Below are 26925 nucleotides of genomic sequence, written 5' to 3'. Positions count from 1 at the left end.
AAGGAATCCACGGCATGGAAACTGATGCTAACAACATCTAGACAACAAAACATGGCATCAGCCATCCCATGCCATCCACCCTGGAGGATCAAGGGAGACCAGACCGTAGGGGAGAGCAGCTGAGAAGGCTGTGGGTCCCCTCATGGCTTGTTGTCCCCAACCAAAAAGTTGCCCCCACTCTGGCATGGATCACTCCTGCCTGTAGTGGGCTTTCCAGGAATGATTTTTTACTTTACCTGGAGCATACTTGCACCATGCTCTGGTTCATGTCTTTCTTGGACACTGTACCAAAAAAATCCCAGCCAAGGCCTTACAGGGGTCTGTGCTCAGCACAGATGGGGCAGTGAGGTCTACTACCAGCTCTACATGTGGCCATGTGACTCTTCTCCATATCTGGTGAGCTGACAGTAACTTGAAGCAGCATGCTGGTCGTTTTGCAAACCTCTTAGCCCATCATCTCTACAGCTGCCAAAGTTGGTGCCAGAAAGATGGTCCAGAGCAGACCCCTGACCCAGGGCTGTCTTTTCTGTGTGCTCAGGACTCCAAAACAGGAAGAGGAGTAGGAGGCCTGGGGAAGACAGCTGCTGCTTCCCCAGCTTCCGGCTTCTCCAGGCCTGGAGGGGTGTGGATGCGGATGGTTTGGGGATGTGGAGGGCCACAGCCACAGTAACTTTTCCCCCAGCCCATTACTTTGCTGCACAGCCATTGTAGTGCAGATTATACAGTAGCCATGCAGTTTTAGGAGGACATAGGAGTAAACCATCTGCACCAAGCCAAATACACAGACACCCATCTGGAGAAGGCAGATATTTTATCCTTCAGAAATTAAAGTCAGTGTGTTTAACTCAATGCTATGTCAGCTAAAGGAATAATTTCACTAATGTGAGTGTCTTAAATTAATTCTACTCTTACTTGAAAAACAACACTGTAAAAGTGATGGAAAAGCCTGAGCTTGGAAAATGATTGGGCTTTCCACACAGCCCCAGAGAATTCAGTGTGGTATCAGGAGATGGGAACTTTATCTGCCTATGCTGAATTAACTGCGACCTTCAAGAAGCAAAGTTAAAATTCTCAGGCAGTAACTTAAAAACAAAAACAGTGACGTGCAACACTGCCTGCTTTTGTCCTGTTAGCTCATGTAGAAGAGGTTCTTTGGGGTGATTGAATCCTGAAGCTTCTCTTCCCACATGAATGTTTAATGCAGCAGAAGTATAGCTCAGATGGAGTCTACCTGTTGTGTTTCTTCCACAAGGATGTTTGGGGTTTGGGAGCCTTGCAAGGGTGGATGGGAGAAAAGCTGGTGCCATTTTCCCAGCAGATATGCAGGTGTTCTGAGAATCCCACACTCAGAGGAAGTGCCTGTTGTATTGATCTTTAATTTCTCAGATAAGCCACATGTTACCAGCAAGCTTAAATTATTCCAGCTTCTCTGAACTGACTGAACTTGTGCAAATATAACTGCAGAGCCACACTGCAAAGCTGAGTCTTGCTGCATTGCCATCATAGAACAGAGCACTGATTTCTGCTGGAGAAGCATACAGCAGGAGTATATGGCCCTGTGTTAAAAAAGAAAGTCAAAAGTTGGGCTCAGTGACACAGTGGGCTTTTTCCCCTCCCAACCTTCTGTTTGAACTCCCCGGAATGCCATAACTTCCAGTGTCTGCTTTTAAACTTTAGAGAGTAATGCCTTTTAGCACCAAGATAGAATATTTATTGTTTTTCAGTAGTTTTCGTATTTTGGAGAAGCTGTCAGACATAGATATAGAATTCAATTACAAAATTATGTAGAAAAATCTCTGTTAATTTTCCTTCAAAATGCTGTTCTATTCTTCATGGTGAGCATGAAAATCAGAGCTGTGGGACTACATATATGCCATGCTGTCTCATGACATGGTGTGAGACAGATCATACAGTCTCAGAAGGCTGGTCTATACAGAATAATGCAAGGCTAAAGGTCTCCTTTTGGCAGCCTCAGCATTACAGTCACACTGGTTTCTTGCTCTCTCAGCAGAAGCCAGTTCCCTCCTGTGCCTTCTGCAGCTGGGGTTGAGCTAGCCCTGCATCTCTCACTGCTTGGTGGCATGGTAACATTCTGGCAGGTTGAAATTCAGCTGGCCACTGCATTAATGGAGTATGATAAGCTGTGGGCTATTTCTCTATCTGTTTGCACCAGTGCTGCAGGGTTGACAAAAGCACATTTTAGAAATGCAGTGCCTCACTGATACAGAGGCAGACATTTTCCACACAAACATTTTCCAGAGTGGAGCTGTACTCAAAATTGTACATATCTTAACTGCTGACAAAATCATGGCAGGGTCTGAGGAGCAGATCCATTCCACCTCCTTCCAGGTTGTGCTCATGTAGGAGCTGCCCCTCAGCGTGGTCCCTGATCAACAAGTGATGCTTTCTGCTATGACAGAAGATTGCCAAACTCTACATGAAAGATGACGATACGTTTCTAGTCTAGTCTCCCTTCCACAATATGTGGCCAGATGTGGCAGAGATACTCTCACTTCCTTGCTGGCTGTGCAATTATCTGCACATATTAGCTTCTTGAGAGCTGGCAAATCCTTCAGCAAAATGTCAGTAGTGTAATAGTGATTCTGCCATGAAATGTAGTTTTTCCAAATCCTCCACACAGAAGAGGTCCTATTTATTATTTTGAAGTGAGAACAGCTCAAAAAGATCATAACATTATACTTTTCTTCAATCTATTGCAATGCACCTATTCAAGCCTATGCTGACAGAAACTGTAACTTACGTGTGTATCGTAGACAATACCACGGATTGAGCAGCAATTTCTTGGTACTGAGCATTGCTGGGTACGTGTCTCACAACAGCCTTCATGATAAAACAGAACCAATCTCCACAACAGTAGCATTGGGAATGGAGGGAAGTTTTTAATTTCTGAAACAAGGCATCACTAGACCATCTTCAGCACAAACACATACGAATTTTAGTGACGTACCCTGTTCTAAAAAGGCCTAACATGAGAGAGAGCTGTTCCTGCATGCCCATGCACTGCACGCTTAGTGATTTACAGATACTGCCGAGCTCTTCTACATGGTGTTGCAGGGAAGCGAAAAAATCTTTCTGGAGTGGAAGGACCTTAGCGAGATGTGTGGGTCAATATTACTGGTACTAGCAATATTTCAGTTCAGCACTGCTTTGACAGTAGAAACCAGTGTCTACAGTCAGTCCTGTATTCTCGTTTCAGTGCACGAAAGTTTATGAGCCTAATCTAAACACCACTGAAATATCTCCTTTTTATGCAATGAATTTCAGATCAATCCAAATATTTTTTAATAGCACTTAGTGTTAGACATCTGCTTTTGTATTTTCAGACTGAAAATTACCTCTAAAAAACTGAGGAACTCTTCAGTGGTTTTTGTCTGACCCTTAGAATGTATTCCCTTGTAGCTCTAAGCACAGAATGATGATTAGACTGTGTATACACACTACATAACTAGCAACTGCATGAAATCTTACTACTAGCCCAACTAACATCCTTTGCTGAAACATATGTAACACTGTTTTCAATGTTCTTTTTAGTGCATTTCTAAATGATAGGTTCATTAATCACTAGAAAAATGCTGTGACAAGGAGTTTTTGCCCTTTCTTTTCTACTATGTGGTTTTGAAGTACAATGTGCAGGAAAAATGGGTGCAACAAATCTCAGAATCTCAGCTATTCTGAACATAAAATCAGATGAACTGCACTTCTTATTCAAATGTTCGTGGATAGTTACCATCCAGAATGTGAATTCCTGAACCTGTTACAAGGTTCATGCCCATCAGTCAAATGAAAGATCACAGCCAATGTACATCCAGGTTTTCCAAGGGCAGGAGATTCTGCACCATAAAACCCAGCAATTTAATTTTGGCTTTCAGGATCTACTTTCCCTGCTAGCATGAATGTTTTGCCCACATCAAATTTAAGCCTCCTATATTGATTTTTGGTTTGGTTGTTTATTGTACTCTTTGTTCAATCTCTCCAAACCAGGAATATGTCTCTAGGCATTTCTTCTTTTGACATAGATTAATGCAGACCAGATTTAGAAAGTCAAGCTAGCATTGTAAGGGCTGACTCAACTTACATTTTTATCTCCAAATTGTTTCTCCAGTTTCCACAAAAAAAATTAACTACATTTTTTTATATCGCTCAATCCAAAGCTGAACCTTAAAATTATCAGAAAACAATCAGATAGTTTTTCAGAATGAAATAAATAGATCTGAGAAAGAGGTACTTCTAAAGAAATATCTCCTAGCTGAAATGTTCCAGTAGGTCCTGAATAATAAAGCATGGCAGCAGACCAGAACTTAGCTTTTCATATTAAAATTAATATTTACTAATACACAGTTGCTTTTGAGAAGGCAATTTGTTCTTGCCTTGTTTTAAAGTTTACCCAAATAATTTAATGTCATTTTGTCCTCTGAAGCAATCTCACAAGGGACAGCAGCAATCAGGGAGAGAAGAACACAGACAAAATCACCCCCAGTGCCAAGATTTTTCAGGTTTAATTCAAAGCTCCACATTAATCTCTTGAGATGGCCTAACCTCTGTCGAGCTCAGTTGCTGTGGGAGTCCAAGGAATACACACTGCTGACACTGCTGACCTGCCTTTTAGGTTGTCACCATCTGCTCTGTGTGAATTTCCAGCCTGCCTTCTGCCTCCTCCTCCTCCTCCTCAGCCTGCACAATAAAATCACCTCCAACACCCTTGCTGTCTTTCCTTTCCAATTAATCCTGGACCTTTTTCTCACCATCCTCCGCACCACTGCAAAACACCCTTTTTAACCAATAAGGTACTACCCTGCTTTTTCATTCTCTTCTCTCCCCAGCAGGGACTCAGAAATGGCACTCTTTAATTGAAATGCCAAAAAGAGTTCCAGCTTAAGATAAATGGTCACAGGACTCTGTTTATCTTGCCTCAAACATCTCACCCTAGCCTGCTGTGACAGTTAAAGAGTCTGGCTCCTCTGGGACACCAAGCATGCCTTTAATAAGGGGGTTAAAATACATGTCTAGGTGGTGTTAAATCATAAATGAAACAGCAGCAGCAAGAACCTTCTGCGAGCATAAAATGCAGAAGCCTCATTGTAACCCACTGAAGTTCTCTCTTCAGAAGAAAACTCTATTATAGACTTCTGAAATCTGCTTTACTATAGGGAGCACAGCTCTTCAGCTGAGCACAGCAGTGAGTCTGGCAAAGTAGTCCCCAATGGCAGAAATTGCCAGAGCACGCATAGCATGAAAAACATCTCCCACTTTCCTTAGAATTAATTTCTGCCCAGCATTCACTGGAGTTTAGCACCACTGGCAGTTGTGTGTTCCACCGTTGGGACAGGCAGGAAGGAAGCACTGACACTGATTTGTGCAGTTCTTTGAAACATGATTTCAGCAAGACAGGGGATGAAATCGGCATTCTATCCTCTGTTGGCATCAACCAGGCTCAACCTGCTTAGTTTATCTGCCCTGGCACATTGCATCATCCTGATGTGGTTCTGGTGCTAGTCTAGATAACTTAGCAGAGCAAAGAGACTCACAAAAATATCTAAAACCTGAAATTAGGAGCATCAAATCTGTGAATGCAAGGGTAAAAAGCAGTGATAAAAAAGAGGTGGTCCACAAGAAGGTCACTTTCATTTTCTCTTTTCTCTAAGGTGAATGATGAAAACCGTAGGAAAAGGATTTGGGCACTACTATCAAGTTTCCTCTACACTTGATGAACAAATATATTTCTCATGAGTACATATTTACAGGTTCAGATACTTGCTGATGCACAGTCAGGTAACTGTGCCTGTTAGATTGGTATCAGCAAGGTGGGCAGGTGTTACATACTCAAACTTCGCATGGCTGACATGAAGTCTAATCTGGGACTCACTCATTTTACGCAGACAGATTTCTCAGTTCCCAAGTTTTCTTGCATATTTAAAGAAAGAGTATGGCAAACAATAGCTTGATATATTAACTTGCAAAATATTGCACTTGTTGAAATTTTTGCACATTTTTCAACTACACCTTGGATTTGGGCTCTGACTGTCCTGTCAAATGATGAAATGACAGATTTTTCCAACAAAAGAAGTCATGCATTGCAGTGAGAGATGCATTTATTTCATAAACAGGCTCATCATCAAATTTAAAAAGACAGAAAACACTGTCGTTTTCAAAGGGACAGCACATTTCCTCCCCTCCCCTTAATGTTCATATCTAACAAACCTTTTTATTTCCCTTAAAAATCCTGCTGTGTATATCACTAGGTGCACATTCCAGCTGAAGGTGCTGTTTCCTCTGCAAGCTCAGGTGATTACTTGGCTGAGCACTACCTGCAATTACGGATGATGTGAGGGACAGCTGTGTGCATAATATTCATCAGTGAAAATTGACATCTCTCTCTGACACCCCGCTCTGCCCCTAACGCTGGAATTGTTAGTTTTTCTAAGGGTGTGAAGCAGGGGTTAACTGTGCTTCACAAACTCTGGCAGATCTATTCCTGTGTGCAGGGTAAGCATTCCAGCCTTCTCCAGGGCAAAGGCTGGATAAACAGTATCAGTAAATTTGTGCCTGATGGTGAACAGCACCAGCCCTCTCTCTGCATTGAAGAACAGCAGTCTGCCACCGCTGTAATCCAACAAGATGCCGATCCTGGCCAGTTGTTCTGTCACATGTACATCGCTCATCACATCCATGTGAAAAAATCTGCAAAGAAAGCTGCAGGAAAATGAAAATCAGAATACAGTGAGTCTCCTCGTTGTGATTTACCAGAAATAACTTACTGCTTAATTCCCACCTATTAACAATTTGCCATATACAGTAGCACATCATGTGGCAACAGAATTTTGCTCAGTACATAACCCACCTACCTAAGTGAAAGTGGCATTTCTTCAAAGCCCTGCTCAGCACACCAAGGAGTCCTTTTGTTCAACATCTTTGAATTCTCATGATAAAAGCAGATTTGCCAAAATTGAAATCATCTATATTTTTCATATTACACATCTCTGTGGGGATTTAAGCATGAGCTGCACTTTAGCAAAACCCTTTTCTTCTCAGATGTTTTGTTTAGCTGGTCATGTTCACGTATCTGCGTAATTTTACTCCAAAAACCCCACATTTTTTTACATCAAGAACACCTTTACAACATGAAGAAGGATATGATTTACAGAACTCCAAGTAGCCTGATGCAGACCCAGTGAAGACTAGCTGGCAGTCCTGCCACAGTAGTAACAGGATCCCTGTTGCTGTAAAGGGCAGAAGAAGGCATTCTCCATGGAGGCTTAAATTCTCTGGAGTTTGAAACTTATTCAGTAAAGACTATATTTGTGAACATTGGTGCGATTTTGTGAAACAATTCAGGATATAAACTGTCTGTGCCTGGGAAGATCATGGAACAGATCCTCCTGGAAGCTACGATAAGGCACATGCAAGACAAGGAGGTGATTCAAGACAGCCTGCATTGCTCTACCAAGGGCAGACCATGCCCAACCAGTCTGGTGGCCTTCTATGATGGAGTACCGGTGGTCAAAGAAAGGGCAATTGATGTGGCCTACATGGACTTGTACAAGACCTTTGCCATAGTCTCACACCACATCCATCTCTCTAAATTGAAGAGATATGGGTCTGAAGGGCGGACTATTGAGTGGAGAAATCGGTTGGATGGTTGAAGCCAGGGGGCTGTGGTCAACAGCTTGATGTCCAAGTGGAGGCCGGTCACAGGTGATGCTTTCCAGGGCTCTGTCTGGGGACTATGGCTCTTCAACATCTTTATCAGTAACATAGACAGTAGGATTGAATGCACCCTCAGCAAGTTTGCTGCCAACACCAAGCTGCACGGTCGAGTTGACACAACAGAAAGGATGCCATCCAGAGGGATCTCAACAGGTTTGAAAAATGGGCCTTTGTGAATCAAATGAGGGAGGTAGGTTGGGTGGAGATTTTTTAATTATGAGGAGGAGGTTTAAATCTCTTTTGCAGTTTTCCTTTGCTTGCAGAAAAGAAACAGAGAGGTCCTTTCTCCTCTTGAGAGTCTTAAAGCTGTCCAGCTTTACTTATATGACACACAAGTAACTTCTCAATTAGCTAGACTCAGCTTTACCTGGTTTGTGTAGGACAGCAGTACATGCACCAGGAAGTGTCACTCGGTCCCACAACACTGCTCTGTGGTGTTGTTTCATAGCAAATCCCAATCCTGTAGCTTCTGCAGGCAGTGACAACAGTTTCCCAGTAATGACATCCTCGAGCAGGCAACGGTTCACCCAAGACTGATGGAAACCTATTTGTGGAAGAGGTGAAGAATAAAGTGATTGTGATGGTAGGCCAGCCATACTGTGATATTTGTTGTAGTCACATCATGCAGCATCATCATACTAATGGAAGATGCTCTTTTCTTCTCACTATGGTGTTCTACCAAAGATTTGAATGTTGTCACTGTGGGTCACTCTATGTTTGCACTAAGATGGACCCATCTTGAGTACAGAGAACTCATAAGCTAGCAAAAGGTGGAAAAGGTGACTTTGGAGGCAAAAAAAAGATCTCAAATATAGTAGGCTTGCTCACGCCAGAAAGCATGGCTATTTTAAGTAGACACAGTGATGAACACCATGTGTGCAAGTTGTAACAGTTAAAAAAAAGTGCTTAAATTTGTAATGCTCCATTACCTTACAGGAAGCCATATGAGTGTGGCACGTCATACAAGTGGCTCTATGCTTATGCTGAAACTAATATCAGAAAGTAAAAAAAAAAACAAAAAACCCAACAATAAAACAATAAAAAAAAAAGAAATCATGTTTGCAATAGATGGAACAAGCCTGGAAGTCTGGGTACAATCATCCTAATATATGCCAGGGGAACTTCCTATTTCTCCAAAATCAAGGATGCTTTGACAAGCATTACTAGTAATGCTCTCAGCAGAGGAACAAAATGAAAGGACAGATTCCTTCTAGCCACAGATATATATTCATAGGCAAATATATATTTAAATATACATATAACATATTTTAAGACAAACTCACACATTTGGTCTTCCCAGAGCAGCAACAATTTCCTTTCAGACTACAGAGCTCTGAACCATTAACCAGTAACCATAGACTGAGGTGAATTCAACTGTCCTAGCGAGCAATTCCTCTGCCTTTGACTTTCTATGGAAATTCCTCAACATCAAGCACTGCCTGGCACCTACATCAGTGCTGCAATCATTGCAATATTTGAAAGCAAGTCTGTCACACAATGTCCTGGGCTGCCTGACTGAAGCAATTCAATTCTACAGAATTAGTTAGTGATGTGTGAAAGCTGCCTACAGAGAAAAGCAAGAGGGAGGCCCATCCTGAATGCTCCAGGCTGGCTGTGCTCACATCTGCTACTCACCCAGTGAATGTAGCTTTCTCTGGAAGGCAAATCACGGTTTCATCAGGGGAGATTTGCAAAGCGGGATGAGCTGTGTCACTCAGTATGTGAAATCGAGTTCCTGGTACCATTCAGTACAAAGAAACACCAGTTCAGGGAGGCTATCAACATTAATACAAGATGAATCATAGTATGTTAAATTACTGCTATCTTAGCTGGACAGAATTGTGTCTGCTGGAAGGAAGGAGTAGCAGAAAACTGGACAACAATGCAAAAACTCTTCTGACCTGTGCCTCTTCATTACAGCAGTCTTCTGGAAACCAGGCCCAGGGATCAGGCTATGCTATTCAGTACATTAGCTAGGTATAAAGCAGTCTTATATTGACAGCTGAATCATTTTCAATTATTTGCTTTTTCAAAATAGCAAATTTGAATTCTGAGGCTGGTTTGAAAGAATCATGTGTGATTTAATTATGTCATATCTCTGATAGAATTTAACAGTTTTGCTTTTGATGTCAGACTAGTTTTACACTGACATAAATCTAACAACTTAAAATAAATTTGTCTCAGATTATTTTAATTTTAAGCAGATTAAATATGATCCCTTTTATCTCAATAGCTTTCTTTTTTCTCCTATTAATGAAAGTTCAGCTACAACTTCTGAAGAAAGATGATATTACTGCTTTGCATAACTATCCCTTTTTATTTTTTTTTCCTGCCATCAGAAAATGGTGATCTACCTTTTGTTGAGATGAGAGCAGCTTCACTCTGTTCACTTGTCCCAAATGTATTGACAGCCCTCAGGTAGAAGAAGTAGTTCACATTGGGCTCCAGGAATACCTTCAATTCATGTTTCTTTATACCAGCAAAAGATCTGCAAATTTTCAAGATTTACATAAATGAAAATATACACTGATATGCAAACCAAGAACGAATAATTTATGCAAACAGCTAACCACCAAATCATGCTGCTCACTACTGCAACAACAGGCACCACAGAGAAACTCCAAAACAGAGAGGTGATCACTGTTTTCACAAACAGCCAGGTTTTGTAGGAGCATTACTATTTCACTCAATGTCCTCCCTGAGTTGCCTGACAAATTTTCAGGCCTTTGTTCCTTACACCTTCTCGCTCAGTACAGTCATTTGGGTGTAACACTCTGTGTTCATTCTGCAGCATAATTAATCACATAAAATGCAAGCAGAAGAGCATAAAATTCTCATCTGACTTCTGTAAAAAGTCTGCATTACAAAATGAACAAGCTAATGAAGAAGAATATTTGTGATTAATTCATCTGCTTGAAAGTGAATGTGCTTGTTGTGCTTGTACTGTTTGGGTACAGGCTCCACAGACAAAAGAATGGATATCCATTTTTAAGAACACACATAAACCAGGAACTTCTTATTATTAACTCCTCACTCACAAATTGTTCATCAGTAAAGTCTTGGCTCTGTCTCCCTCATTGTGCCATGCGCTCTAACAGGCTGCAAGAGGCAGCAGCAGGAGAACTGTCTTTGCACAGTGCCTTCATTTGACTTAGTCTTCTGTTTGAGCTGTCCAGAAAAACTCAAGCACTAACATTCTCAGCCACTGATGTATTGCTACACTGCAGGCAAAAGAGAGTCAGCATCCAGTCAATCTGCTTCACAGGCACTTTGAAACACCAGTGAAGGCACCTGGGATAGCTAGAAAAATGTCAATTTTATTTTCTATATAGTTGGGAATTTGAAGGCTCAACTTAACAAATTCTCACACAATGGATGCTGTGGACTTTTGCCTCATACAATAATTACAAAGAAATATAGTGTATACACACTGCACTGTATGTTTGTTGGTGAAGACGGTTTTTTTAATAAATAGAATAGGCAATTCCCTTCAACTAATTTGTCCAGGAATCTTCAAGACAAGTATTCAGTTTTCCAGTGTAATGAAGGTCTCCCTGGCCTCTACGCTGAAAGATGGTAACTTCAGTGGTAAGAAGATGAGGTGAATGCAGAAGACTCAATCTGCACTTCAGTAAATTCACAAACAGCAGATTTGCTTCTAGTGAGCATGCAAGACATCCTCCTTTCCAAGCAAGGCTAGAGATGGAGCCGAGGATGGTAGGCGTCCTCCTGCAGTTAATGTCACTGTGGGGAGCTAGATTCAACAAATCCCCTTTTCCACCAATTACTGTGAATCCAGAGGAGATATGGCAGGCAAACCAGCTGTCAGGTAAGATCTTTGCTATTCATTTGTAGTCAGTGTTTTTCCCCACATATCCCAGCAGAGAGCAGTACAATCTGAAGAATAATCAGTGCTCATCCATCAGGATTTTCCACATAACTCTGCTGCATTTATCAGACTAAGGTAGAATCCCACAGCTCTACATATAGCATATTCCTGTTAAAACCACACAGAGCTCTACGTCCAGGAGGACAGTGCCTGGGAAAAGGCTGGTGCATTATATTCATTAGTCTGTAACAAGTATTTTGTACTGATGACATTAGAAATGATTAAAAACACAGAAAAAGCACTGGTTCCTGTGATCTTTTCAGTTTGAAAGAATTTCAAACTGTTCAAGGCTCTTGCATGGTCGGCTCTGGGTCTTGCTGTCTTTGCAGAATGTACTACATTAATGCTAGAACTAATGCAATGTAAACAGAAGAAGTAGGTTGCCCAAAGCAATTGCACTTTTGCTTCATTAACCAAAGCCCTGACCATAACAGCACTTCATTAAGGCACTGGGAGATAGGCAGGCTGAAGTTCTTGGAACCTCTCTGGAAGTTTCAGGGAAGAAATGCAAGATGATGAGTGATCTTTACACATGAAACAGGAAAAAAGCTTTGTCTGAGCATACGAGGCAAAAGAAAAAAATGAATTGAACAGAAGTGCAAGAAGGGAACTGAGAAAGAAGGCAAATAGAAAAGAAGCAATAGAAAAAAAAAATGGAGCTGGAAGCAGAGGAAGGGGAAAATTAGTGGGCACCCAAGCTTTGAAAATAAATGTTCATGCTTCCTCTACAAGTCTGGTCCACTCTGACCTTTAAGATTACCATCCTGACATCATCTGAAGCACAAACCACCAAGAAACTTAACAAGAAGCTACCAGGTGAGGTGATCAATGAGTCTGAATTGTAGCCATGTTCTTAGCTTAGTGCCTTCCTCTGTCTTTTGGAAATTAGAAGATACTTTATTTTTATACGATTAACTTTTATTTAACTGATAACTAGTTAATAAAGCACAAAAATTCTTCTAAGTGGGCAAGTAAATTTTAATGCAAGTAATATCCCAAGTAAACTTGGGGTATTCATACCTTTTAGACTAGATCCCAGAACATGGCTACTCAGAGAAGATTTTGGATCCAGTTGATTGCAGAATAGTCAGCTATCACATTTCAGTCTACTGTCTCTTTCAAACTTGAAATTCTTCAAAGAACATTGCATGCAGCTTGCATTTTTAAATCTGAGAGCAATAGCATATATCTTCAAGCTGTAGTAGTAAGAAAGAAATACCTAGTCCTTATTTTTATGACCTGATCTTTATGTATATCTGATTAGTAAAACAGTGATCAGATTTTTGAATAACATTCTCTACTTGATGATCTTTTTTAGCCAGCCTTAATCTGCCTAGGAATAAGCGCCCATTAACGTTAGTTACAATTATGGCTTAAGAAACAGTCCTGCTGCTGCCAGCTATGAAATAAAATGTGCAAGGAAGATTTTCATCTTCAACACTTAGCCAGCTCCCAGATTGAAAGACTGAAAGAAGAAATAGGTGTTGCTGTACTTTCTCTGACTAGAGGATAGGGTGAGGGGGGAGAAGAGAATACTGAGGTCTTCCCAGGTTCTGAGCGATCATTTTTGTTTCTTGTGTTTCAGAACCATGCAATCAGTTATAAAAAAAAAGTAAAGATGAAGAGAAACTATGATTGCTGTCCAGCTTTAGCAATTGAAAACAGGTGCGGGAGAAGGGAAGGGAAAATGCATTTCTAATATCCTGACTATGCTGGGGAAAAGCCTGTTTCATTTCAGAGCTCTTGTAAGAAACAACGCAGCTAGATCTGCCTTGAGACTGCCAACAGTATTGAAGCATGTAGTTTTGATCGTGAGAGAGAAATGTACAGGCAACTTTTTATTTTGTCCTATGTATTTCCCGCATATGTACAGCTGCCTACTTTAAGGGTGATTGGATATGTAGCAGTTAGTTGTTAAGGCATGATGCATCCTGCCCTTTAGCAGAAAAAAACATTTTTACTGTCTTCACAATCTCCTGGCATCATGATACAAACTTCAAAATTTAGAAATTCAATAAATATTTTAAGTTAAATATTTTATGTATCTCTTCTTAATCTCTCTCTTTATAAGAATTTATAACTATTAAAATCCAGGCTCCACATTTTTGGTATGTGGTAGAAACAGAGAGCAGAGCAGAAAGAACTTACATGTCTCTTTACCTTTAAATTGCCAAGCAATATTATACAGCAACTGCCTGCTAAATTTGTGATTTCCCTGTTCTTCTGATCAGCATCCTCATTTATTTCAAGAACACAGTGTCTAGAGAATATTTTTTAATATTGCATGAACCCAGCAAATGATACGCCTGGTAGTGATTCAGAACGCCCTCTGTGTTGTAATTGTCATTCCCACCCCCAACATCCCACTGAAACAGCACCTCTGGACCTGTGCTGGTACCTCTGATGGCAAGCTAGAGCTGAAAGCACGTAGGCTTCTGACAAAAAGTGCAGAAGCACACAGAAGGGGCACACCAGGAATGCAAAAAGGAAAAAAAAAAAAAAAAAGCCCCTGAGGCTAAATATAAAGAGTAAATTGTTCTGAATTCCATCCAGCTGTGCTGCATGCTTCATTTCCTCTCATCTATTCCTACTCTAGCTGTCACAGGGTTGGATCACCAAAGCGCCACTTGCAATGGTCTTCATTGCTACCTTAGATGGCAAACTCAGCACAGGCACAGAGGAGGAAGATTCCCTATTTTCTACACAGTTGCTTCCCTAGCTGGCTGGACAACTGTTAGCAAAGCTATCAGCGGGAGGGATGCTATCCTGTTTCCAGTGTTAGACCTGTTCTTTGAGCAGGCAGAAAATTTCAGTCACTAGTGGTGTCAGTATCACATTAATGGAGAGGATGACACTCATTCACTTCCACTTTTATGAACTCACTGCATACCATAATGATTTCTTCCTCCCCAAGTCTTGCAGATTTCTCCTAATGTGATACATGGCTTCCCTTTGAACAGCCCACACTAATCCTTGGACTACACACTTCACAGTTTTCCATCTTCCACCCACAGCTCCATTGACTTCTCAACACAAAGAATCTGAATGGCAAGAAAATAGCAGAGCTCTGGAAACTGAAAGAAACATTTCAAAGCCAGACAAGAATTCTGGAAAAAAGAATCAAGTAGGTGAGGAGCTATAAAACCACAGAAGTAGGCCAGAGATTCATGGTTGTAGAAGATTTAAAAGCATTACATATAATGTCATATTCCTCACATGGCAAGTTGGAAAAGAAAGTACCCAGGGGGAAAATCTAGATTTTTTTATGTTATTTAGAAGAAAATATTTTATGAGGATTTCTAAAGGTTCCTGAAGTTCTCTCTCTGTGAGACTGGAACTGCTCAAGAATATGCTGAATGCCACAGGGGGCTTGCTCATTCCAGTCTCATGTTGCACCTAGAGTATACTTTTGACTTCACTTGCCAGAGCCCTCCTACACGGGTTTTCATTAAACAGGTTCATGAATGCCTGTCTGCTACAGACTCTTAGGGCTTGCAGTGAACAGTTTCACAAATGTTAGAAAATAGATGACTTATTGAAATGACAGATACAACAGATTCAAGATTGATGCTAATAAATGTACCAACCAAAATAGTGTTAATATATGCAGCTTGCTACAAAAGCAATGCCTTCTATTTATTTCTGTAGAAATTCCAACAAAAAGCACATAGATAGAGCAAATTCTCAGCTTCAAAACAATGGTTCTAGTATAGTCACAACAATTAACTATGTATTTTTGACAGTGATGAACAAGAGCCTGCAAGCCATGCTCATAAAAATCTGCACCAGCAGAAGCGACCTACTGCTTCACAGCTGCTATGACAGTGTTGTTGCTAAAAGAGTGTTGCCTACAGAGTCCATCTTTCATTGAACGCATAGAAGTCAGAAGACCATATGATGGGTGTGTATATGATGGCACCAGACTATATGGTGGGTGTGGTAGGAGAGTCCAGACAAGAACAGCAATGTCCTCCGTCATCTTCAATCTGGTATGCAGACTGTTATTGTGCTGCAAAAGAAAAGTTGTCTTCTTCTCTGGCCTGGCTCTGGAAGTTTCAGCCTTCAGGTTAGTCATCATCATCAGTCATGATGTAGAGTTCAGAATTAATGATTTGTCTATGTTCCAGGAAATCCAAATTTCCTGGAAGACACTAAAAGGCACTGCACATCACTTTAACCCAAAGACACATCACTTTCAGGGCTTCATCTTCAACTTTCTCTTCAATGAGGAATTCACATGTTGCCACATGGACTGCCACTTTGACTCTAGCTTGTAGTGGTAATATCACATATCATTACTGCTAATAATGCAATGCAGTAAACTGTCATCTTTGTACTGATTCAACAGGTCCTGACAAACTTGCGTATGGTGTTCATTCTTGTGTGATCATTTGTGAGAACTGATTGGAAAAGGGGAAACATAACCCCCATTTTGAAGAAGGGAAAAAAAGAAGATCCAGGGATCTACTGCCCAGTCAGTCTCACCTCTGTGCCTGGCAAGATCAGATCCTCCTGAAGGCTCTGCTAAGGTGCATGGAAAATAACAATGAGGTGACTGGTGGTAATCAACATGATTATGTTGACTTGACCATGGGCAAATCATGCCTGACAAAATTGGTGGCCTTTTATGATAGAGTTACAGCATCAGAGAGTAAAGGAAAAGCGACTGATGTCATCTACCTGGACATGTGCAAAGCATGTCCTGCAGAACATCCTGTTTGGCAAATAGGAGAAAAATGGATGGATCACTTGCTGGGTAAGGAATTGGCTGGATGGTCACATTCAGAGAGTTGCAGGGAATGGCTAAATGTCCAACTGGTGATAAGTGGCATTTCTCAGGGATTGGTGTTGGGATCAGTGTTATTTGACATTTCTGTACTTAATGTGGATAGTGGGATCAAGTGCATCCTCAGCAAATTTGCAGACAACACCAAGCTGACTGGTGCACTGGACATGCTAGATAGAATGCGTGCTACCCAGAGGGACCTGGACAGGCTTGAGAGGTGGGCCCATGCCATGCCAACTTCATGAAGTTCAACACAGCCAACTGCAAGGTCCTGCACTCGGGTTGGGGCAATCCCAAGCACAGACACAGGCTGGGTGGAGAATGGCTTGGCAGCAGCCCTGTGGAGAAGGATTTGGGAGTGTCAGTTGATAAAAGACTCAGCATGAGCTGGCAGTGTGTGCTTGCAGCCCAAAAGGCCAGCTACATCCTGGGTTGCATCAAGAGAAGCATGACCAGCAGGTCGAGGGAGGTGATTCTGCCCCTCTGCTCTCATGAGACCCCACCTGGAGTACTGCATCCAGTTTTGGGGACCGCAACATAAGAAGGACGTGGATTTGTTGGAGCGGGTCAAGAGGAAGGTCATGAAGATGATCAGAGGGCTGGAACACGTCTCCTGTGAGGACAGGCTGAGAGAACTGGGGCTCTTCAGCCTGGAGAAGAGAAGGCTCTGAGGAAACCTTATAGTAGCCTTCCAGTACCTGAAGGGGGCCTATAGAAAAGGCTGGGGAGGGTCTTTTTATAAGGGTATGTAGTGACAGAAAAAGGAAAGTAAGTAGCTTTAAGATGGAAGAAGGTAGATTTAGACTAGATATTACAAAGAAATTATTTACTGTGAAAGTGGTGAAACACTGGAACAGGTTGCCCGGAGAGGTTTGGATGCCCTCTCTCTGGAATCATTCAAGGCCAGGCTGGATGAGCAACCTGGTCTAGAGGGAGGTGTCCCTGCCTATAGTCCCTGCCTATAGCAAGGGGTTTGAATTAGGTGATCTTAAAGGTCCCTTCTTACCCAGACCATTCTACGATTCTATGATCCACGAATATCAGTGGGTGCCATTTTTTCAGCATGGAGGAATTCAGTGACAGACTTTTGCTTCATACACATTTCTATGCATGTCAGATGCCATCGTGTCAGACTGCCCCTCTCATGCCACATGGAACATGGCAACACAATTTAATGCAATATCGGAGGGAAAGTTTCACCTCTACTGCCATACCACCAATACACACCTCTCTTATAGGCCAACATAATAAAACAGGAGGCAGTACTTTCAGAGCAGTCCTCATACGATAATAGTGCCAGCAAGATGATGCCAGCCTGGCTATTTTCTTCACCCAAAGATGAGGGACACTGTTCACCAAAGTTCTCTCCTGGTGAAAGAAGAGTGAGGCAGATTCCCATCCCTTTCCCATACTCATCTCCATTCCCATCCCATCTCTCTTCTTCAGTTTCTCTTCCTCTCTCTTCCTCCCTATCCTCCCTCACATTCTAAACACTACTTCTGTTTTCCTCCTTGGGGTGATGTTTTAACATGCTTTGGGTGGAGAGTCAAATGCTACAGTAATATATGTTTAACAAGTTCTTCTTAGAGATCATTGTCATACTGATAGATATGAACTTTAATATTAATTTCGCAGTCAATTAAAAGGTCTCACTCTGAGTACTGAGGCCTCTGAGATTCTGTGCTGAATTGTTGTCTGCTTATTCCAACAACCTTTAGCCCAAATAGGACTGTACTGCAGCAAAACACTGACTCCTTCAGCTGCTTTCTGGGCCTACCTTGCAGACTTTGTCCCCAAGGTTTACACAGGAGATAAGCAGCCATCAACACTTCTAATGCCTTATGTGCAAATTTCACAGGGATTCACACACAGCTCCAGCTTTCTGTGGGGGCATTTCGCCCTACCTGCTCCTCCCTTGATAGTGTCCCTTGCTTTGCATAAGTTTCCAGCATGACGTGTGAAAGCAGCCACTCAAGCTGGGACTGCAGACGGTGAATTTTGTGAGATGGCTGATTACTATTGCCCACATCTTCCCTAGGTGCCCTTCCCTGACCTCTGCTTTTCTACTGTGCAATTGAGAGGAGCGGTACGAATTTGCCAGGGCTGCTGGGAAGTCTGTTTGAACTCCCACATGGGCACAAGGGAATTGCATAGCTAAGGGACTGGTAAGAGGCACAGGCTGTCTGTCAAAAAGCTTTGTGTTTGGCTGGTCCCCAAGATGAGTGTTGCTCAGGAAACCTGTGAAGGACATACTTTGAGCTTTCAAGGAAGATAGTAAAAAGAAACTACAGTGTTTTCAGGCTCACATGCTCCTATGTGGGCATTAAAGACACAAGTTTATTCCACCTAATAGAGGTACGTGGCAAAGAAACACAAATACCCTTATATGTACTTCCAGAAGGCAACTCAGACAATTTAAGATCTGACTCACCACCTGGAGCTATTTTTCTCACTCATCAGCTACATAAGGAATTAATTTCAAGTCCTATCTTGCACTTCAGGGGCATTAAATGGGAGCAATACAGGCAATATGTTCCATCTACCAGTTGGCTCTTTTCCCTCTGGCTTTACACACACACACACTCAAAGCAGAATTTTTTAAAAAGAAAGCAATTCTCCATCCTTGAGACATCCTGAGCTATTATAGAAGCTTCCTAGGTTAATCTCAGAGGGGTTCTTTTTGGAAAAATAAATAGAGGTATTGCTTTGAGGGAAAATAAGTGGTTAAAAGGTGGTCTTTGGCACTGTAAAAAGAAGGTTAAAGCCCTTCTACAAACACAGGTATTTCAAATGCAGCAATTCAGAGAAAAGTCTTGATTTTATCTTCTGTGAATTTTTCATGTGTCACAGTAAAAGGACAGCTTCTGCCCACATAAAGGCCAAAAAGTAAAATGTGACTCAGTATAGTTATAAACATCTTTGATTTTGCATAGTTTATTTGAAAAAGGGAATGGGTCAGTTCTGGCAGCTTGTTGCCACAATTAACTCCACGCTCACAAAATGCTTGGTGCTAACAACACCTCGCTCACATATTGCAGAAATGGGCACACATGGCAGTTCTTTTTCGAGAAAAAGGCAATTCCAGTTAACAGCAATGAAACGTAAGGGCAAAGAGATAGCCCAGATTTTGGGAGCAGCCACATTGTTCCTGACCAACGGAGACTTTGGCAGTTTGACAGTGTCCTGATGGCCTTGTGAAATATGTATAAACTAGAACAGGTCATGGCTGTTCTCCTGAAGAGGAGGAAAGCTGGCTAAGTTGCCCCTCCTTCTCTTGTTTGCATTAACAGCATGCTGGAGCTGGGTAAAACAGGGTCTCTCAACCTTGCAGAAGTTTTTAGCCTACTTTTGCAAAAATCAAAGCACACGCAGTTTCTCTGTCTTACCTGGCTACTACAAACCTGTGAACTCTTTAGTCCACTTGACTAATACTGACTGCAAGGAGCAGAGTTCTTCCCTACCTGTCACACATCCATGTAAGCTAGACCAAATGTAAAAACTCCAATCAGGTCTCAAATCAGTTTGAAGCTCTTTCATAGGGTCACACTCTGTACATCAACAACTGTAGTTTGTTGGAATGTTGTTGCCATTGTTTTTTTTTTTTTAAATAAAAATCCAAAGACACACAGACTACCACATAATTCTCTGTGCATTTCAACAACTCCATGGTTTCACTTTTTCATGTTGTCTTTGTCTCTTCTCACCCTTTACATAGCTGAGATGTAGTATAAGAGAAAACAGAGAAGGTCTGGAATAAGCACATACCACCCCCAACTTCCAAGCTGTTCTTTGGGTTGCTGCAGACTCCTGTGCCATTCTTGCACAGTGGATTGCAGGCGCACACATGTAAGTCAGCACAGCACTGGGCTCAGCCATACTTGAGGAATCTGCATGTGCGCAGATGGGTCATCAACTTTACTGGGGCACCAGTACAACCCTTTCTACGTCCCCAGCTGGCTCCCATTTTGTTCCCCACATAGCAGAGAGCAAACTGAGCTGAACCCCTTCATCCCACTCCCTCCTGCAGGACTCAGCTGCTCTCTCCTGCCCTGCCGGGGGCCATCACAGCTGAGCAGGAGTGATTGTTTCCCCAGCCAGCACAGTCCAGCAACTTCTGGTTTATTGTAGGCAGAACAGTATCTCCAGGGTTTTGGCCCCAAATGAGAGGGAGTGCTCAGTTATGCAGAATGAAAAGGAAGTGTTTTTGTATCTTTTAGACTAATCTCACAGATTTGTATCCAGCCTCTGAGATCCTCAGCATGCAAAAGCTTATTTCTTTCTTGCGTAGCTGAAGAGAGAATAATCTCTTGTGTAAGACCTGTAGTCTGGGGAGTGCTCATTAATGTCTGCCTAATCCAATCGACCAACATTTTGCAACTGTGGCACTGACCTGAGACCCTCTCCTTCTGGTGAGTGCTGTCTGCAGTATTCCAGGGTGAAGGACTCTGCTGCTGGTGAGGCAACCTGCCAGCGGATGGTGGCTGTATCCCAACACACTGTGCAGTCTTCAGCCTTGATGGTGGGGGTGGCAGGTGCTGGGGACACAGGAACACATTAGCTGTACTACAAAGAGCGGACTAGCAGCTGGTAGGGGATACTTGCAAAGGAAGGGAAGAGTCATCTGCCCTCAGGAAACACAGGATAGATGGCTTAGTCTGTCCAGCAGTGAAATGCGGCTTATTTGAGTTTTGACAGCAAAGATTTACCTTATAACGGGCTGGGAACATGCTGGCAAAGTCACTGTGAATATTAGTGCATTTCTGCACATCCTTAACATGTCCAAGTAGATTTCTATGCCTTTTCTCAAACGCACATTCCTCATTTCCACCCTTCTTTATAGAGTGGAGCACCAAGGCAGTACTGTGTATAACTCTGTTCAGGCTATCTCAATCCTGTTCTCAGCAGTTCCTGCATGAGCTGCATCAGTAAAAAATATGCTGCTGTAGAATCGAGGGGGAAATTATGAGTTTCTTCTTAATTATGTAGTATTATTTTTGCAATGCGGATACTAAAATTTGGTCCTGTAATTTCTCTTTTTTAGAGCCTCAGTTTAAGAACTGCAGGCCCAATTGCAAAATAGAAAACTGAATGTAAAGCAGTGCATTGAATGCAAGTAATCAAAAGCTATTCTGTGAAATAGTGCATCCAACATCACAGACTTAAAATGGTTTCGTTGTATTCATCTACTTAATCTCTTTCCAGGGAAGAACAACATAGATGAACATTGTGATCTGCTGCTCACTCTCATAAACAGCCTTAACACCAATCATTAAAATAATTTTTAAACATTAAAATAATATTTATTTTTAAACATGTCATAGAAAGTTGTTATGCTTTTAAAGAAATCAAGCCTCAAATAGAATGTCTAGGTAAAGAATAGGAAGAGGACAAGATAATCTTATAGACCTTCAACCAATACACAAGATGCACTCTGCACTCTGTAAAAAAAATAATTTGCTATTGTTGAAAAAGGAAAGAAGAAAAAAAACAGGAGCACATACTGATTTCTTTGTTTAGTGAAAATCAGGTTTCAGGTTAAGATGTACTTGATGTTTTACTACAGGAACAGCTAATCTAGGTATTCATCATAGAAAAAAATATGGGGGATAGATTTTTATCCGCTAATACATCTGTGCAGTTCCCTTGGCAATAGTCCTTTAGTTCTCCTCTGATATGCTTGATTGTTGTGTTTTTAAGGGTATCTGTCACTAGAGAATGATAATAGCTAAATCCACAAATGCCTGCATTAAGAAATGGAAACACATACCCACATTAATGGATGTGTAAACAATACATAACAAGACTTTTTGTTTGTTTGTTTTGTTTTGTTTGTTTGAAGCTATCTATCTAAAGAGCAGTTGGACTCAGAAGGACAGAAAGAGCTGTTACTGTGCTTCTAAGATTTTTTCACAAATTACCTGTAGTTACTGTGCTAAAAACCAGCTGACTTCCTGGTAACATTCTCATGCTTTCTTGAGAGGTCTTCAAGAGACAAAGAGAAATGGGTAAATGCTTATTCTGCCTCTCAGATACACGATAAATAGCAGATTTTGAATGACAAAAGAAAGTGTATTTATTCTTTTTTCTTCAGGATTGCAGAAGATTCACCTGGATGTCTCTTGGGGATAGACAGGTAGAAGGCAGATATTTACTGCCCTTTGCATCATTCTGTCACATGAAATTTGGCTATGAAACTGTGTGTTTCCCCAGGAGACAAGAAGTGAGTTTGGGAGGTGGAGAAGCAGGAGACTGGAGTTGCTGAGGGGATGATGCAGCAGCATGCAATCATGATTTTTAAACATGCCAGGGAAAGCCCTGGAGAGGCACAGCTTTGATCCACCACTAATGTGTATGTTCCTGTAACTGCATATACCAGCACACAGCTTTCTTGTGCCAACAGTTACACTGAATTACTGAAAATAATCTTTCTAAATTCCTGTTTCAGTTCATGGTGATGTTAATGGGACCCAGCATCAGTTAGTGCTCAGTGGTATCTCCATAAACTTCTTGAGGCTCGTTGCACACCAGAGAGATATCACCTCAGCTCAAGGGAAGGTGTATAATGAGCCCTTATTTGACCTAGTTTATTTGTTTCCCTAGAAGAACAAGCCAAAGTAAATCATCAGTGACTTGAGGATATTAAGTTCTTCACAAGGTTTGAATTTGGGGGAAAAGTAGGAGGAGCTTGCTACTTAAAGGGAATTACAGTTCTTAATAAAAATTGACTTATTAGCTAGTAATCATTCATTATCATTTTGTAGGAATTTTGCAAAGTGATCACAGTGACATTGTTGATGCCATTGAATTTGATTTTCTACTTAAATTCTTTGGAAAATTGTCTTAGCTAAAAATATGAAAGGCAAATTGAGTATCCAGGAGAACTGTCAACAAATTTGATGTCTAATGGATTAAGCAGAAGGCTTGGAGTTATGGTTGCTGCCAATTGAAGTCAACAGCACACTCAGTGTTGTACGATTATGAAATTGTTAAGTGTCCTTGTCTATATTTTGTAAATGCTACAACAGAATTTTTACCCGGTAACACAAGAAAAATCATCTGGCATGAGCATCTCAGATAAGGTCTAGAACACAAGATGCTATGTTTGGTTTGTAATGCAAGAAGCAATAGTTTTGTCTATACAAGTTATTTAGGAAATTAACACTCTGGAAAGTTAATCAGTTAAATGAAGTTCACAAACAATACTCATCTAATTACCAATCCTAATTTAGACTACTCAAACCACAGCCACACCTAAGATTTGTGTTCCACTAAGCTAGATGTGGGATGTAAGATCTGTAAAGCATGCCTCCCTCTGAAAAGTTAATCATTTAATCAATGCAACATAGATCTATCTGGGAGGATGGTAGAGAGGTAAAAAAACCTCAGCTATTACCTCAATTTTCCATCAGAGAAGCAGTGGCAGAGCAGCAGGGCGGCTTTCCCAAAGCTGCCCTGGAGCACTGCAGTGCAGTCAGAAGTAAAATTTGTAATGTGTTGCTCCAGTGCCCCAGTCACAGGGCCTGCAATTAGAAACATCTTCAGTTCTCAATACTTTCACATTTCCTCTCAGGAGCAATTATGCTGTCATCTTTTAGTAAAAAGGGAAATGATCACGAGTTGCCTGCTATCTGACAGATGGACTGAATGTAACAGCTTTCTCTGCTTCAGTAACAATATGGACTAAAATTTCTTTAAAAACGTGAAGCTTACAGTAACCAAATACAAAACTATGTACATACCTGTTTTAAAAATGGCTTTTTCACTAGGTAAGCTACACCCTGTACAGTTCACAGCCATGACCCACACGCTGTAACAGCGGTCTGGCTCCAGGTCCTCCAAAATGCAGTGGCTCTCCTTCACTGTCACTCTGTATTCTTCTACCAAACCTAGGAGAAACACACACAGGCTGGTACACCTACATACATCTCTTGTAGGGCCTGTAATAGTTCCTCTCATCTAACATGTAAGAAATAGTATGTAAAAAGTTGCTATTAGCCAAAAGGTCAGTATTTTACTCTGACTCAGTTTTGACAGAAAGTTTTTTACATGCTTTTGGGCGCACTTTAAAGTCACCAGTGGTAAGGGGAGCTTACGGCCTTCAGTCTTACTGTGTAGTAGGCTGCAGTTTGAGACATACATTTAACAGTTATCAACTCTGGTTTAATTTCTCTAGAGGATAGCTATTTCTCATAATGAGTTTATATCCCATGCATCCATTTTTAGGCACACATACACAGACAGATGCATGTTCTGAGCTTTTTGACGAATGAGCATTTGTATCCTCTATTCTCAGTTTCCGCACTTAACATATAGAATTGTTAATGTCATTTTGAAAAACATCTCTGAAATATATGGAAAAACTGGAGATTCTAATGAACTTTTCATGCTGTTTTTTAAATCAGTATACATTTTGAGGCTCTACAAACCTAAGTGGGCATGTCCTTTTGCAAGCTCTATTTGTATCAAAGGAATAGCAGGGACACATCCTCTCTGAAAGTCGGGCTGCTTTGTAAAAGCATCTAAATAAGGTTGTTGCTGCTTCTCTACAAACAACTATCCTGCACTTTGCAGACAATGGTATTTATATTGTAGTTTGGAGGGTGAATGAGAAGATAGGGAATGTCATTTACTTCCTGCTCTCCTCTACTGTTACCTGTCCAATGCAGGATTTCACCACTGCGTCCTGCACCCTCCCTGTAGCTCAGCCTCCCTTGTGCTGACATGAGGTCACTGGAGAAAGGGCTGCTGCTGTCATGAAGACAAGACTTTACGCACCTCCCTCATCTTTGCTGGCTTGTAGCTCCTCCATACAATACACCTGGAAGCAGTCAATGGCGTCCCCTTCATTCACAGTCCAGTAGACAGCAATGGAGGTGCTGGTAGCTGAATTTGGCTCCTGAGGTATTAAGGTCGGTGTCTGTGGGACTGAACAGAGAATCCTCAGTTGTTATTCACAATCCTGTTTTTTCAGGTGAATTAACTACATGTTCATGAGCAATCATGTTTCTTATTTTCATTCAAGTGCTTGTTTCCACAGAAAAATGCAAGTATTGGAAACAGTTTTAAAGCAGTAGGTTCGTCTGAACTAGAGACAGTAAAAAATTAATTGCTCAGAATAAGAATCTGGTTGCCCATTTCTTTCACAGACCCAAAAATTAAGATTCAGTACTAAGATTCAGTTTGGGCTAAACCCAGCCCAAAGCATGTGCCAATGTCCTGCACAGCTCTCAGAGTCCCTGCCTACAGGAGATGCACAGATGGACAACTGTGTGGCTGCTCATTTCTAGCTTCCACAAGCTGAGAAGAGCAGAATGCTGCCTCCCAGGCCTAAATAAGTAGAGCTGTCACAAAACCCCAGTGGTAGCAAGAATGCCTCTTCCTTCTCCAGCAGACCTGCTCCCTCCAATCACAGTTCCTCCAGCTGCAGTCCAGCTCTGCACTTCACTTCAAGGCACAGAAGTCCAAGAGACACCCAATAATTTGAGGTCATCTCCTCAGATGGGACAAAATGGGCCTGGACTTCAGTGCAGGCTTCTCTGGCAAATGCCTTTTCCATTACACTTTGTCATCAGAGGAATAAAAACCTTACAGAAAGAATGCCTGTGAAATTGGAGACTGAAAGCACTTCTTTGAAGCAAACAGCACAGGATAGCTTGTTGATGGGGAGAGGGAGCTTGCAGAAGAGAGCCTTCAGAGAGTAATATAACTGATCCCAGAAAAGTGTGCAGGTGAAAGGAGCTTGTACATCATGGAGGGATTCACGCAGTGTCTCAAATACATTGTCAGACTGGCAACAACGGTTATGTGCTTTTAGGAAAAGGAAGATTCAGACATTGTGCACTCAAAGCCTGAGAAACAGGAAGCTCCCTGAAACTAATCTGCCCAGAGGTGGACTCAAACTGCAGGTAGACAGCTGGGTGATCCTGCCTGGTATGGTCATTTCCCCTTAGTCCTAGATCCTTGGTCAGCCCTTGAAGTTCTGCCTTAGCCAAGTTTTCCAGACCTCATAAAACAGACCGGATTACTGAGAGGATCTTGACAGCCCTTATAAATATCTTAAGGGCGAATGTCAAGTGAATGAGGTGAGTTTTGGTGGTGTCCAGCAAGAGAACAAAGGGCACCAGCAAGAACATGGCATGTTCCATATGAGCATGAGGAAAAACTTGTTTACTTCAAGGGTGACAGAGCACTGGAACAGGTCACCCAGAGAAACTGTGGAATCTACTTCTCTAGAGCTGTTCAGGACCCACCAGGACATTTCCCTGTGTGACCTACTGAGCAGATGATTTCCAGAGGTCCTTTCCAAGTACTGCAATTCCATGATTCTATGGTCTCTCACAGGGATTGCCTTAAAAACTTCTAAGTTCTCCAAATTTCATACAAACTTTGCTGCTGATCTGCACAGATACCTCTCTGTTGACATATTACTACTCTCTAAGATTGTGGTTTAACAGGGAGGGAGGGGAAAGAAAGAAACAACCCCCCTTCCCTCCCCAAGATGTTCATTGTTAAAGTAATTGCATGG

The 26925-nt window shown here is 41.6% G+C and overlaps 1 protein-coding gene across 1 annotated transcript in view; it reads right to left on the bottom strand.

The window, feature by feature from the left end:
• Positions 1 to 6132: 6132 nt before the first annotated feature.
• Positions 6133 to 26925, bottom strand: part of CMYA5 (cardiomyopathy associated 5) — a 47838-nt gene continuing 27045 nt past the window's right edge. Inside the window, 7 exon segments of the mRNA XM_042825766.1 lie at positions 6133 to 6711; positions 8093 to 8269; positions 9361 to 9460; positions 10080 to 10213; positions 20791 to 20935; positions 24140 to 24286; positions 25176 to 25325. Coding sequence (XP_042681700.1) covers positions 6459 to 6711; positions 8093 to 8269; positions 9361 to 9460; positions 10080 to 10213; positions 20791 to 20935; positions 24140 to 24286; positions 25176 to 25325 — 1106 coding nt within the window. The 3' untranslated portion in view covers positions 6133 to 6458.

This window comes from Centrocercus urophasianus, unplaced genomic scaffold (assembly GCF_019232065.1).
Source record: "Centrocercus urophasianus isolate 14NV4802_14NV808 unplaced genomic scaffold, USGS_Curo_1.0 seq_25, whole genome shotgun sequence".
Lineage (NCBI taxonomy): Eukaryota > Metazoa > Chordata > Aves > Galliformes > Phasianidae > Centrocercus > Centrocercus urophasianus.
This window is presented reverse-complemented; position numbering and strand designations above follow the sequence as displayed.